Source organism: Armigeres subalbatus, chromosome 2, assembly GCF_024139115.2.
Source record: "Armigeres subalbatus isolate Guangzhou_Male chromosome 2, GZ_Asu_2, whole genome shotgun sequence".
Lineage (NCBI taxonomy): Eukaryota > Metazoa > Arthropoda > Insecta > Diptera > Culicidae > Armigeres > Armigeres subalbatus.
In genome coordinates this window covers 200126152-200140345 of record NC_085140.1, presented here as the reverse complement: position 1 = coordinate 200140345, position 14194 = coordinate 200126152, and the positions used below count along the sequence as shown (strand labels likewise).

Below are 14194 nucleotides of genomic sequence, written 5' to 3'. Positions count from 1 at the left end.
GTTTAAACTCGATGTTTGAACATTGTACATTGCGCCTGGGTGTATCGAAGTTCAGGCTCGTGTTCAGATTGCTATGTGCAAGTTCGAACATAGCAAGCAATGTTTGATTGGGTGCATAAACTTAGGTGAACATCTCACACATGTTGCACCTTGAAGACTGCTTTTAACTAATAAAATAACAATCTGTATATTTCTTTCAAAAGAGAAAAAACAAATAGGTTAGGTTGGCGAAAACTATGATGATAATACTTAGAACCACATTGACTAGACTGATGACTTAATGAAGGTCAATATTTTTTTTACATACAACGGTGTTATCCGAAATTAAAACTAATTATTAAAAATTGAATGAAGACCAGTAAAGTGTAAAAACAGTCGTAGATAATTTTCGGTGAAAACACGGTCCAAACAAAAATATGGTTTCGCATTAAAGCTACTACGATTGTGTAGAACGTTAATGGAACCATCAATACTAACCCTAAAAGCTTCAGTAAAGACTGCTTTACAATTGTTCCGCTTTGTTCGATTTGCATTGATTTAAGCGGTGGTTCATGCGTGACGCCATTAACCAAATGGTAAATCAGCAGTAGAAAGCTTAAGATCTGCCCGTTGAATGTGTTCAGCGTGAGGAACAACCCAACACGAGTGAAATTGAAACTACTCAATCCCACATAACCTGCATTGAGATCAACTGTTGCCAAATTGTTAGAGTTGCCCTGAAATTTATAATAAATTTTATTAATTCATTGAACATTAATTTTCATTCAAGTAATGACTCACCTGATAAAAATAGAACATTTTTCCTAACCAAACATGTGTAATAATTTTGAGTAATGAGTTTTCTGCCTTACTCTCTGCTATATGATCAATTCTTTTGACTAGATATTGACTGGTTGACAGTATCGATGCTACTAGAACTACGTTATGTGGCTTATGAATCATCGCTGACAATAGTGCCGTCAGGCAGATCACGGTAGATAACATTTTACTAGTTTTTGGCTCTGATTTGCGCATCACAGTCCGATATAGTTTCGGAAGCAATCCTATGAGTAATATTTCCAATAGATTTATCCAGAAAATATTGATGCAACTGTTTGTTCTGAAATCATGGAAAGTATGTTGTTTATCTAGAAGTTCTTGGGATGATTGTACAGTACATACTTCGATGGGGTTATATTCCAAAGACTAACTATTCCAGTCATTGCTCTGTAGTAATATACTAACATGCACGCCATCATACTCAAAACACCAGTGAGAAAGCCGCAAAAACGTATAATGTAAAGAAAAAGGTACACTAATCCTGTAAATAATTTTTAATTTTAGAAAATTCTATGTTTGTTTTTTTCTTGTGGTAAAAAAAGTAAGTATCAGTAAATGTGAAACATACTCACCGAACAATAGTATCACACTTAACCAAAATTTGTTCTCCTCCTTTCCGAGCCAATCACCGATATCTGGCATGTGTTGCCATTTATCACCCGTTTGGTTCCACCGACGTAGCAAAATGTGTCCCACGAAGAACAAACCGGCACTAATGCAAAATTCGTCTCGCTCCCGCCGGCAATGTAGCAACAGAACTTCGTTGGCTTTTTCCTCTTTGATATGCCTTATCGTGCGATTGATTATTCTAAACTCGATCACCGTGATCAGCAGAAACCATGAGTTATTGAAGAAATACCACGTTTGATGCTCTTCTTCGACGAAAGAGCTGCTAGATAAGGATAGCATATGAAAAACGCTGCCCACTAACAATAGAGTACCGGGTGACTTAAGGAGCTTTAGTTTGGTGCTCTTGTTCAACAGAGGAATCACGCCATCCAGAAGACACCAGTGAATCGTTATGGATGTGAATGTAATGACAAAGAGAGCGTGATTGAAGAAAGTATTTTGCAGAATATTGGATTCTACTCCGATGATAATTTTCAGATAGTATTTGCTAAATAAACCAGCAGCAACTAAAACCAACCATCTGGTAAATTTGAAATTGAGGTTAATGTGTATGTGTTGATATGGAATTATACATAGCAGAGCAGATAAACCAGTAGTCTGTAAAAAAAACTTGGCTTTAAAAATGGATGAAAAATGACTGTTTATAATAGCTCATACCAATATACAAATTACAATGCCCATTACTATGCTAGGTATGTCATAAAGAATGTAGTTCCTTATTAGAATCCTAGACAAGTTTCGGCTGGCAGTGCTATATTTATCCAAAGCTTTTTGTAGTATTTCCGAATCATCCTGGTGTTCCAAGTACATGGAATGTAGTAATTTAGCCTCCTTATAGTGTGTAAAAAAGTCTGTAATTAAAAAAAATAATGTGATAATGTGACGTAGATTCCTTCTTTGAAGGAAAATGGAAAACTAGTTTGGTGCACGTTGGCGCATAAGTCACTTTGCTAAATCATGGCAGTATGGAGTAGTTATCAATCCACATTTTTATTAGACCCTTAAATCCTTCTCAGCAAACATGCATTTCTATATTACAATATGTACAACAGTTCTTTTTTGTTGCATCTTATCTAACATCTAAGCTAGAGCGCTCATTTGAAAAATGTCATCGCGATAAATGAGATTTAACTAAACTAACTCTTTTTTGACTGGTTCAAATATACTACGGGGCAAGAAGGGCACCTATCTTAATATATTTGTTTTAACTGAAATTCATTAGAGCACCAATATTAACTAAAAATAATAGCTATAAATGTACATTGGTCATATAAAAAAACTGTTTTTGTGGTCGATAAGTTATTATTTTTTATTGATACCATCAAAATTACGTTGAATAACATAAATGAGTTAAAAATTTCAACAAATTTGGGAATGTACGATACTCAACAGCTTCTTCAACGCATAGTTAATTAGGGGTAGTAGGGGCAATATGAACATACGGGGCAATATGAGCCACCCTCATTTTGAACTTATTGACAAGTATTATCATGTAAAAGTTATATGATCCTTAAGAGGATGCTCCACATATGCCTCAACGTGAAAACCGCATTAAAATTCAATTCAAACATGAAAATACACTTGAAAATGTAAATTTTCGCTGCATAGTCAAAATTTGTTGGCCAAGGAGGAAAAAAGGTTATCGGAGTGGAGAAGTATTTAATCAAACACGTGTGGATTGAACGAGAACAACTAACAGAATGAAAAAAGGTTTATTGAACGGAAGTAAAGAGAAATTAACAATGGGTTTTCTACATCGATGATGTTATCTTCGCCCGAGGGGCTCAACACGCCTTCTCAACTTCAGTCGATTTAACTCCGATAGCCATCCGAAGTTCGCCTAGCTTCACCGCTGTCAACGGCTTCGTCAAAATGTCTGCTTCCATACGTTCTGTCGGGCAGTATCGGATAGACACCACACCATTCACAGCAAGATCTCGGACGAAGCAGTATTTCGTATCAATATGCTTCGATTTGCGCGATGAACGATCCGTGGCAGTTAAAGCAATACAGCTCTGGTTATCCTCGTGAACTGTAACAGGATACGCTAGAGGAACACCAATATCAACCATCAACTTTCGTAACCATTGAAGCTCTGGTAGACAGTCTGCCAAGGCTATATAATCCGTCTCGGTGCTTGACAACGATACGCTTGTTTGCATCCCACAGTAACATTCGATGAGTCCGCCTCCGAATTTGAACAAAAAACCAGTATTGGATTTTCGATCCGCCACTCACCTGCCCAGTCAACGTCTACGAGACATTCCAACTTTAACTGGTTTTCAGCTCCCAGATGCAACTCGTGATTGATCGTCCCTTTCAAATAACGAAGCACCTTCTTGGCTTCAATCCCGTCCGCTTTCGTTGGCACTGATACATGACGTCCGAGGATAGAAGACGCTACCGAAATATCAGGACGGCTATTGATTGCAACATACGCACCTATTAGGCTTTGGTATTGTTCTTTGTCATCCAGCCCATCACTCTCCTCCTGCGGCTGTTGTAAGTAGCCACTCGCCATTGGTACTCGTGAAGTGTTAGCATTCTGCATTCCGAATCGCACAAGTAGTTTTGAGATGTACGATTTTTGATTGAGTACATACGCCCCAGCTTGTTTACGCACTTGGATCCCGAGAAAACATGACAGATCTCCTAGCTCGGTAATCTTGAAATTACGCAGCAGTACCTCAATCAGCGCTTGATATTCCTGGTCCGTATTGCAGGCGATGATTAGATCATCCACATACAGTAGAACGTACACATAGCGACCGTTGGACTGCTTTATGTAGAGACATGGGTCCGCCTTCGACTGTTGAAATCCGACTCCTTTCAAAACAGCATCTATTTTCTGATTCCAAATTCTTGCCGCCTGTTTCAAACCGTACAGGCTTCGTTTCAGACGACACACTGCTTCTGGATCATCGCTCTCGTAGCCAGGAGGTTGTCTGATGAAGATCTCCTCCTGTAGTTCGCCATAGAGATATGCTGTTTCATGTCGACGTGCTTCGTCAAAATCTTTCGACTGCTAGCTATTGCTAGAACCGTGCGGAAGGTGGTTTGTCTCACCACTGGCGCGAAAACTTGATCGTACTCGCTTCCATTTTTTTTTACAAAAATCTTGAGCTACGAGCCTGGCTTTAAATCGAATGACATTCCATCAGCATTTTCTTTACGTTTAAATACCCATCTTGAGCCAATGGCTCGACGACCGGCAGGTAACTTGACAATGTCCCAAGTATCGTTTTCTTGTTGCGAAGCTATTTCTTCTGCCATTGCCGCTTTCCACTTGTGGCTCTCAGGACTAGCCATCGCTTCAGCGTGATTGCTGGGTTCACTAACAACCGCTGCAGCCAAACCAATCGTTTCTCGAAATCTTTCCGGTGGTACTCCAATGTTCCTTCTAGCAGACCGCCTCAGTTCATGACCTTCCAGATTCTCCTGAAGTAGTTCATTCTCTAAACCCAAGAGACAACTATCACCATCGGCCGAGCCATCATTGCATCCGAAAAATTCTTCTTCTGAATCGACACTTCGGTTGCGATCATCCTCCGGTGGACCAATAGGAACAACGTTTTCAGACGTACCTCCGAGGCTTACTAAAATTTCGTTATCTGCCTCCTGTTCGACTGCCTGTGGTTCTTCACAGCTGATCCCTGTAGGTTTGGCTTGATCGAATTCCGCAAACCGTACATCCCGACTTACCACAATTTTTCCTGTACGCGTGTCCAGTAGTCTGTATGCTTTATTTTCCGAAGAGTAACCAACAAACGTAAACTTTTCAGCTTTAACTTCAAACTTCTTGCGTTTTTGAGGCGGTATCCACACATAGGCAGCACACCCAAAGATTTTCATTCCCTTCAGATTGGGCTTTCTACCAAACCAAATTTCAAAAGGAGTCTTGTCAACTACACTTGACGGCAATCTGTTCTGAATATAGGCAGCAGTGTTCACCGCCTCCGCCCAAAATCGCTTGGGCAACCCTGCATCTAGCAACATGCACAGTCCCATCTCGTTCAGCGTTCTATTTTTACGCTCTGCCACCCCATTCTGTTGAGGGGCATACCCGGCGGTGTATTCCGGCTTTATTCCCTCCTCAGCGTAAAATTTACGAATACTTTTACTGGTGTACTCACCTCCTCTGTCCGAACGAATGGCTTTTGGCTTCTTACCCAGCTGGTTTTGCGTGAATTTGACGTATTCTCGTATTTTACTTTCAACCTCAGACTTTTCTCGAAGAAAGTACACCATTGTGTACCTGCTATGATCGTCTATCATAGTCATATAGTACCTACAGCCGCCCGGAGTCGTCGTCATCGGACCGCAAACGTCGCTGTGTACTATATCAAGTACGCTCTTGGAAATTTTCTCAGCTACCTGTGGAAATGACGGCCGAGCCATCTTCGCCTTGATGCAGCACTCACAGGTCATCCTGATTCCGCATTCATTAACGCACATGCCAGATACCAAGCTTTTGCACGCTGCTTCTTTGAGAGCATCTGGACTCCTGTGGCCGAGCCGACGGTGCCATGTATGTTGACATTCTTCAGTATGTCGTTTGTCACCCACGAACAGCGAACACTCTCTGGCCACATTTAACCGATATAGGCTACCGATTTTGCTAGCAACCGCGACGACTTTCTGTTCGTATAACAATCGGCACTTCTGACCGTCGAATTCAGCACGCCTTTGTTCGAGAGTTTTGCTACCGAAATTAGATTGCTTTCGAGCTCCGGAGCAAAAATGACATCCGTCAATGTCACCGAAACGTTTTCACCGCGATCATTCACACACTGTAGGGTACAGTCCCCGATGCCTTTTGTACGAAGCATTTTACCATCCGCCGCCGAAATTGCGGGACGCGCACTTTTATCCAACCGAACAAACAATTTTTCGTTATTGGCCAAGTGTGACGTTGCACCCGAATCGATTAGCCACACAGTTGCATCGAAATCACCAGATCGTACGTATACGATTCTTGGCCGTCTTCGCGCACTGTTTTTACTTTTTCTTTTGCCTTCTTCTTTTCACTTTTATCTTCACTACTCTTCGTTGCCAAAAACGCCCGGCAGTTGCGCTTGCGATGGCCCTGCTTCCCGCAGAAGTAACATGACACATCCACTGATTTTTGCTGCTGTCGTCTGACCCCAATTTTTAGAGCTTGTTCTTCTACATCGCACTTTTGTTTTCGTTGCTTTTCTGCCTCGTCGATAAGCTTCACCTTGACCATTTCCAGTGTCAACTCATCTTCATCCCGCGCCTCCAATGCTGTTGTCAAGGGATTGAACGCGTCCGGCAGACCACGCAAAATCAACGCTACCTTCAGACATTCGGTCATATCGAACCCCGAATTCTCCAGACGAGCGTACTGCTTCTCGATGCCAGCTAAATAACTTTCCATATTATCACCAACCTTGTAGTTTTGGTTGGTGATTTGCTTCAGCAGCGTTACTTTCTGCCCCAGAGACGTTTTATTATGATGCTGCTGAAGAGCATCCCACGTCTGCTTTGCGGTTGTCTTTCCACGAATGAGATTGTACTGACTCTCGTCCACCAACAACTGAATGGTGGCAAGCGTCTTCTCGTCTCCCTCCGACCATTCGTCCGTCACTGGATTCGGTGCAACTCCCGGATCTACATACTTCCACAAACGCTCTCGCCGGAGCAGTGCCGTAACGGAAAAAGACCAAGCCGGGTAGTTAGAGTTATTCAACTTGATAACTCTTTCCCACTCCATCGCGAAAAAACACTACCGTTTTATCACTCACGAATTTCGTGGAAAAACAATCCGATTTTCACTTAAACGAACGAAAAAAAAATGGCTAGGCCCATAACCTGTTGGCCAAGGAGGAAAAAAGGTTATCGGAGTGGAGAAGTATTTAATCAAACACGTGTGGATTGAACGAGAACAACTAACAGAATGAAAAAAGGTTTATTGAACGGAAGTAAAGAGAAATTAACAATAACATGGGTTTTCTGCATCGATGATGTTGTCTTCGCCCGAGGGGCTCAACAAAATTATTATAAGATTTGAAGTTTATAAATAAGGTTTTGACACAAAACTGATTAAAATACAGGTCAAAAATACCCCACAATCAAAAGATATATTAAAATTGAATATTGTGCACACATGTTTGTATTGATACAAATCTAAATTTATCATAAAACTGTTTTTTTCCAAAACCAGTATCTATGGGACAATATGGGCATTCCTGCACAGATCAAGGTATCAGGCCTTAAAATGCGAAGAAGCTCAAATTTCAGTAGTCAAATACAAGAATATTATCATATATGTAAGATTCATTACGGAATAATTACAACAGCGCATTACTGCGATCGAAACAGAAAAAATGACCATTGACCAATTGAAATGTGGCTGTTCCAACGGTGACGAGTGACAAATCTCGCTTAACTTTTCAAAAGGACCTAAGTAACATTTTTTTCATGAATTTATTTGAATAGCGCAATGAACAGAATAACATGAAAGCTATTGATTGCAGTATTCAAATTAAATCATGAAAAAAATGTTACTTAGGTCTTTTTGAAAAGTTAAGCGAGAAATCGGTTCAGTCTGCTGTTGAGCGGTTTATTAATTTTATTTGGTATGGAATATTCCAAACTGTTGTAGGAATATCATATTCTTCCTTATTACGATACTTTTTTCGCCTAAATAAACGTTTTGGATGGGTGGCCCATACTGCCCCAAATGGTGGCTCATATTGCCCCGTATAGTCGGGAACACACATTGAAATCAATACATTTTCAAAAGTGCATTGCAACAATTTCCAAACGCATTTTTCGTCATTCATCGATGTAATATGAAAGGGAACATTCTCTAGTATAAGTCAACTACATTTTTGAATGATGTTTTTTGAGCTTTTCAGCGCTTTTCGGCACGATTTCCTTAGGTGGCCCATATTGCCCCGATCACCCCTATGAGTGTAGAGTGTGCAAATGAGTTTGCCTATTTTGTTCTATTCAGGGTGGCCACTGAAATTCGATTTTCAAATTCCCGATTTTTTCGTTTTGGTCGTCGTTTTGGTAAAAAAAAGAAACAAAAATTATGAAGATTCATGTACAACGAGCCTGGGATTGAACGCTCGACCTCCGGCTTATAATGAGGAAAGTACGCAGATTTTCTGATTTGCTGTGCGTATTCATGAACAATTTTTGCTATGTAATTCGATAGTGCATGCAATCTCCAAAATTGGGGAGACTTAATCTTCTTTCTATGATATCTACCCAATCTACGCATGAACAATTTATATTTTCTTGATTTTTTTTGTATGGGGATTAATAAGGGATCAAGTCTCCTCATATTGAGGCAACAACTCAAAATCCAAATATCCTGAGATTGTGTTGGAATGTTGGCATTTTTATCAGTGAAGATCATTTAGCATATTTATGCGTTTGTGCTGTGAAAAAATAATAGCATTTGGTCATTATTGGGAGAAGTTGTTCAAATTTTGGTCACTAAAAACATCTTCAGGAGGGACAAAACACAGTAAATAAGGTTGTCAATCAGAAAAAACAACTCGCTACATAACGATCATTTGTCTAGAGGATCTATTATAGAAATACGCTATAACAATACTACTTTAGTTCTTGGTAAAACAGGGGAGAATCAAGTCTCTCAAGGGTTCAAGTGTCAAAAAATCAAGTCTTCCCACCTTCCCCTACTGTATAAAGTTTGAATTTGTAAAAAATCGAAATCGGCAAGTCTCCTGCTTGCATGACTGTATAGTAATTTATAAATTGTGACGTAATACACCTTCAATGGTGAAATGCCAATAAGAGCAGCGAGTTAAATGGCTGGCGAATTTTCAGAGCGATCATATTTCCAAGATCCGTAATTTTATTTCCGCCATGCATCATCCGACGGATACATAAAGCTTTGTAAAAAAATCTTGGTGAATAGTTTCAAAATAGTTGAAAATAGTGACTTTTTGTGAGAAAAAGTGACTTTAGTGACTTGAGGTCGAAAAAAGAGACTTTTTAGTGACTTGCCCTAAAAAGTGACCAAGTCACTAAAAAGTGGCCCGCTACCAGGCCTGTGTATTCATAATAGCAGCTAAAAATTAAATGGTGCTCATCTTACCCCGATTGGCGATATTGCTTTGTTCTCCCCTACGAGCTTTATTACAAGAAGTCATTTATATTTGAAAATTCAATGTAGATATACTTCAAGAGGTGAGCCAGCCTAGGGCTGAAAACCTCTCAAATAAAGACCAATAAAAAAAATAAGATGTAGGTACTTCATCAAGTAAAAAAGCTCGTAATCTGAATAGGCTATCCAAATCAGTCTCGAGCAAAGTTGTGCAAATGACAATTTTGTCAAATTTAAATTGAGTATAGCGTGTAATGCTTTAGTTTTAGAGCTTGCAGCATTATGTTGATAAAGTTAGTTGTAATAAATTTACGCATTCGAAGAAAATTAGTTTCATGTTTGGAACTTTTATAAAAGACATGTGAAACAAAACATATCGAAACGTTTCGCGGCCTGTTTTCTCGAGACTTTTTCTCTTACCTACACTGCCGTTCTAAGCATAATTGTCCCATGTTGCGTTTGATGGAAATTCTCAAACTCGAGTCAATTTGTCCCACTGAAAAAGTAAGTTGTTGTTTGATGATAATTGAGACTGAAAATTGTTTAAATTAGTAGTTATTTGTTTTATGCCCTGATATAGTATTGCCTACGCTCATAACATCCGAAAAATATTTGTTAAATATAAAGTAGTGGGACATTTTGACTCGAGTTTGGATTTATTCAGCAAAGGTAACATGAGACATTTATGCGTAGAACGGCAGTATATTGCCTATACTATCTGTAACCGCATTTAAGTCCTATCATTGCTGGATTTCCTATTCATATGGGGCAAATGTGCAATTACAGGCAGTATAAAATCAGAACAGTCCCATGTTTGCTTGATTTTCTATCTTCATGGGACTGTTATGCATTTATGAGTAGTAACACCACTTTGTCTTTGTCATTCACACCACTCTGCGTTAGACCCCTCCCCCTATTGTAAGTAGCAATTCACCTTGTTCTTTGAGTTGATTTCCATAGAAAACTGAGGCCTTTTCGATCAATCTTTTGGTATTGTAGTAGGTAGCATAAATTCTTTCCAACGGAGGAACATGATTCAACATCGGGTCGATCATCGCACCAATAGATGAATATGGAATAGCTACTCCCATCAGCACGGCAAACGTTGGTGCCAAATCGATTTGCAGAAAGTTTTCAGCATTGCTTTCTGAACAATTGTTTCCAAGCATCACAATTGGTACGTGTGTTTCCGGATGAGTAGACCCACCATGTCCTCCCGAGTCACGCATTCCATGGTCTCCAGTAATGACCAGTAACGATTTCGAATGAAATTTCTCGTCCTGTAAGACATCTTTGATAAGATAATATTTCAAAAGGTCATTAAAACCGAAGCAAACCCATATTTTCATAGCTTCGTGAATTTCTTCGATGACACCATCCATTTCTTTTAGTTTTCCAGGTACTTTGTCACTAAACGGTCCTTCAACATGTCCAATGTGGTCCAGACCAAGATAGTGGAGAATCATCAACTTCCAATCGTAATTGCGGATCTCCAATCGCATGTTGTTGGTAATATTTCTGTCGCCCTGAAAAACATTTAATTTCTTGAAACAGCATTTGTGAATCGGAAATTCTCTGGATGACAATAGAAATTAGAGATGACTATTCCGCCAGTACCCTACAAGTAGGTACTTAATTTTATAAAGGAACTCCAGATATAACAATATGATTTTGATAAATTGAAAGCTTGATTGTTCTTCTAAGCAAAAATAATTAATCAACAGCTTTATCACTGAACTAGGGGAAATGACGGCTTTGGCAGGTTTTGTTCTATTATAATGTAGGCAATTTCAGTGAAAATATACATAACTAATGTTGTTATAATTTTGATATGAAATTGTACTGGTCAAAGATTATTTATCTAATTATCACATGTTGTTATAAATAACAACCATTGATATAAGTGTGTTATTATTTTTTATGCATTCCTGATCGGATTGGCATATAAAATATATGACATCCAATATAACCTACCTCGTAGAAATCATTCACGTACAAAGAATCGACATTTTCCCCCTTTCTAGTGAATAAATCCGGGAACATGTTGGTCCAGGTGTTATCTCCGTAGAACACAATTCGACGCTGCAGCTGCACCATTTGGTACAGAAAGGTATCCAGCGTCACCTGCGGACTGCCCAGATTGAGTATAACATCCAGGAAGCTGGGGATGGCCCCCGATGTCATCGCTTTAATGCGTGGCATTGTCACGGTTGGAGGATGAACCTCTAGCTGATATTGGCAAGCTCGCCCGTCTTCAATCAACTTATTCAAAAATGGCATGTTGGTTCTCTGCGTAACAAAGTCACATCTGAGGGCATCTATCACCATGAGCACAGCCCGCGAGTTATGTGGTTTATATGAATCTGTATCGAGTCTGCAAAAGAACTTATGATAAAGTATGCATGAGAAGAGGATTCCAAACTCATTGATACTCACCTAATACTGTCTAACGATCCTGGAATGTCTTTAATGCTCGATTTGGTGGAGGGTGAAAATGATAGTGGGAAAAACCCATAGCAAAACAAACTCAGAGCGAATATGTAGACTAATAACAGGTAAAGCGATATATGGTAGATAAAAACTATCATTTTAATAATTATATTATACCATTTTTTGACAAATTTGGGAATGTAGATTTGAAACAATGTGAAGCGTTAGTTTCTACTCGTCTGAATAAATGAAATGAATAGTTTCTACTGAATTCGCTTTGTTGTTTATTTCAGTTTTTATCAAGTACTGTCAACTGGTATGTTATCAAACATTTTTGTTTCTGACTCGAGTCAGTCGAGATCTCAAAGGTCACTCAGATTCAAAACCGATGTACCCTTTGCATGATTTTTCCTGTTGTTGGATGGATGGATAGTTTTTAAATTGAATAACTAATAAGTTTTATTAAATGAAACGTAAATTAGTGTTGAAATTAAAAATCTCAATCACGCCAATAAAGAAAAAAAAAATGAAATTTTTATTTGTTAATTGTTATTTACATATTTAATTAAATTTAAATTTATTACATTTGTGATTAACTTGTGAACTTTAAATAAAAGGCGTGTGTGATTTGTTTATGTCTTTTCTTTTTCTTCAATGGCTCTACATTCCAACTGGAACTTGACCTGTTTTCATCTTAGTATTCTATTAGCATTTCCTCAATTAATAATTAAAAGCTTTCCTTTGCCCGCCATTGCATGAGGATTCTTTTTTTCCGTCAATGACTCTACATTTCAACTGGAACTTTGATCAATTTGTTTTACTATTTTCTAAGGAATTTAAAAAAATATTTTTCAGCCAAATTTGTTCGATTATAGAAAAATACTGACCATCAAATGGAAATTCAATTTCTAAAAGAAAACCTCGCATACCAATACTTTTTTGAAATCACAACAGCATTATCCGGTATCTCAATGAACTCACTGCCTTATACAAACCCATTCATATGTCAGATTAATAAATATGATTTAATCAGTGACTTTTCCAGTGATTTACATTTTACGTGAAAATTTTATAGTTTTGTGAAACAAGTCTGCACATCAAATCTGTAATAGCAGAAGTTATCCAGATGGCTAAATTCAAGAATATTTTCACAAACATCTTTACCAAAACGAATGCAAAGTTGGAAACAGACGCAGCAATCATTCCACATAGTGTTGGTGATGGTGATGATAAAGACCCAAATTATAGAAACAATATTTCCCCACTCACTGAACCTGGTGAAACGCGTCTAGATCCTAGCCCATCATCATCCGGTGGAGACCACACAAATTCCATTGTACCTGCCAGTAGGGCAACACCGGATCAACTAATGGTGAATCCGGCGGCAAGGGCTTTAACGCAGAACATCATCAACAATGTGCAAAACAATGCTCTGACAGCACCGCAGACCTCGATTACCAATGCAACAGGTGTCCAAGTTTACCAAATAAAGAACGCACGAAACGTTCATATTGGCAATAGTATCACCTTCAACTCGGCGAATACCGAAGATGATCGCACAAGGTCACCTGCCACCGCTAATGGTCCAGTTAAATGGGCTAATTTGAAACTTTCTGACACAATTCGGCAGATGATGGATTGTGAAGATGACTTGGACACAGACATGATGATTGCCATATCACGACATTTGGGTTACGAATGGAAACAGTTCGCAAGAACATTGGAATACTCGGAAGGGCAAATAGAAGCATTCGAATGTGATAATGATACGTTATCCGAAGTATAATAATATCTATTGAAACGTTTTACTTCAATTACCAATTTGTTTTCTTTTTGTTGCAGAGAATTTATCAGTTCATTTTGGACTGGTCTCGTAATGACGACGAACCAACGCTCGGAAAAATGGTCAAACTATTGTGGGAACATGTGCACAAGGAAACAGTCTACCACATGAAGCTAGTATGGAAAAAGCGACAGCAGAGTTAAACCGAATGAAATGCCTGGATATGGTTTTTCTCCTAGGAAATCCCCAAAGCTTGTTGCCGACGTCAATTTACCGTACTATATTGATACATTGTTGCATTCCATAAGAAAAAGTGCCTATGAAAAACAAAATTGAAACTCATTCATCAGACAGTGCATGTCTAATGCTATACCTTTGTTATTTTTTAAATATATTCTAATAAAAGATAGGTTTAAAATAAATATCTT

The 14194-nt window shown here is 38.7% G+C and overlaps 2 protein-coding genes across 3 annotated transcripts; one reads left to right on the top strand and one right to left on the bottom strand.

Moving 5' to 3' along the window:
• Nucleotides 1–219: 219 nt before the first annotated feature.
• On the bottom strand, nucleotides 220–12882 carry LOC134211497 (GPI ethanolamine phosphate transferase 2). Of its 2 annotated transcripts, XM_062688394.1 has the most exons (9): nucleotides 11990–12880; nucleotides 11528–11927; nucleotides 10891–11079; nucleotides 10488–10833; nucleotides 2107–2300; nucleotides 1392–2046; nucleotides 1162–1300; nucleotides 781–1099; nucleotides 220–716 (listed from the first exon to the last, which is right to left on the bottom strand). In XM_062688394.1, the coding sequence occupies exons 1-9, from the start codon at nucleotides 12139–12141 to the stop codon at nucleotides 315–317; spliced, it is 2796 nt and encodes a 931-aa protein (XP_062544378.1). In that variant the 5' UTR covers nucleotides 12142–12880; the 3' UTR covers nucleotides 220–314. The 2 variants fall into 2 exon arrangements, with proteins under 2 accessions (XP_062544378.1, XP_062544377.1); XM_062688393.1 differs by having other exon boundaries at nucleotides 10488–11079; nucleotides 11990–12882.
• Nucleotides 12883–12955: 73 nt separating this feature from the next.
• LOC134211498 (protein immune deficiency) lies at nucleotides 12956–14194 on the top strand. The gene is made up of 2 exons (XM_062688395.1): nucleotides 12956–13763; nucleotides 13826–14194. Exons 1-2 carry the CDS (start codon nucleotides 13110–13112, stop codon nucleotides 13967–13969), a joined length of 798 nt encoding a protein of 265 aa, XP_062544379.1. The 5' UTR covers nucleotides 12956–13109; the 3' UTR covers nucleotides 13970–14194.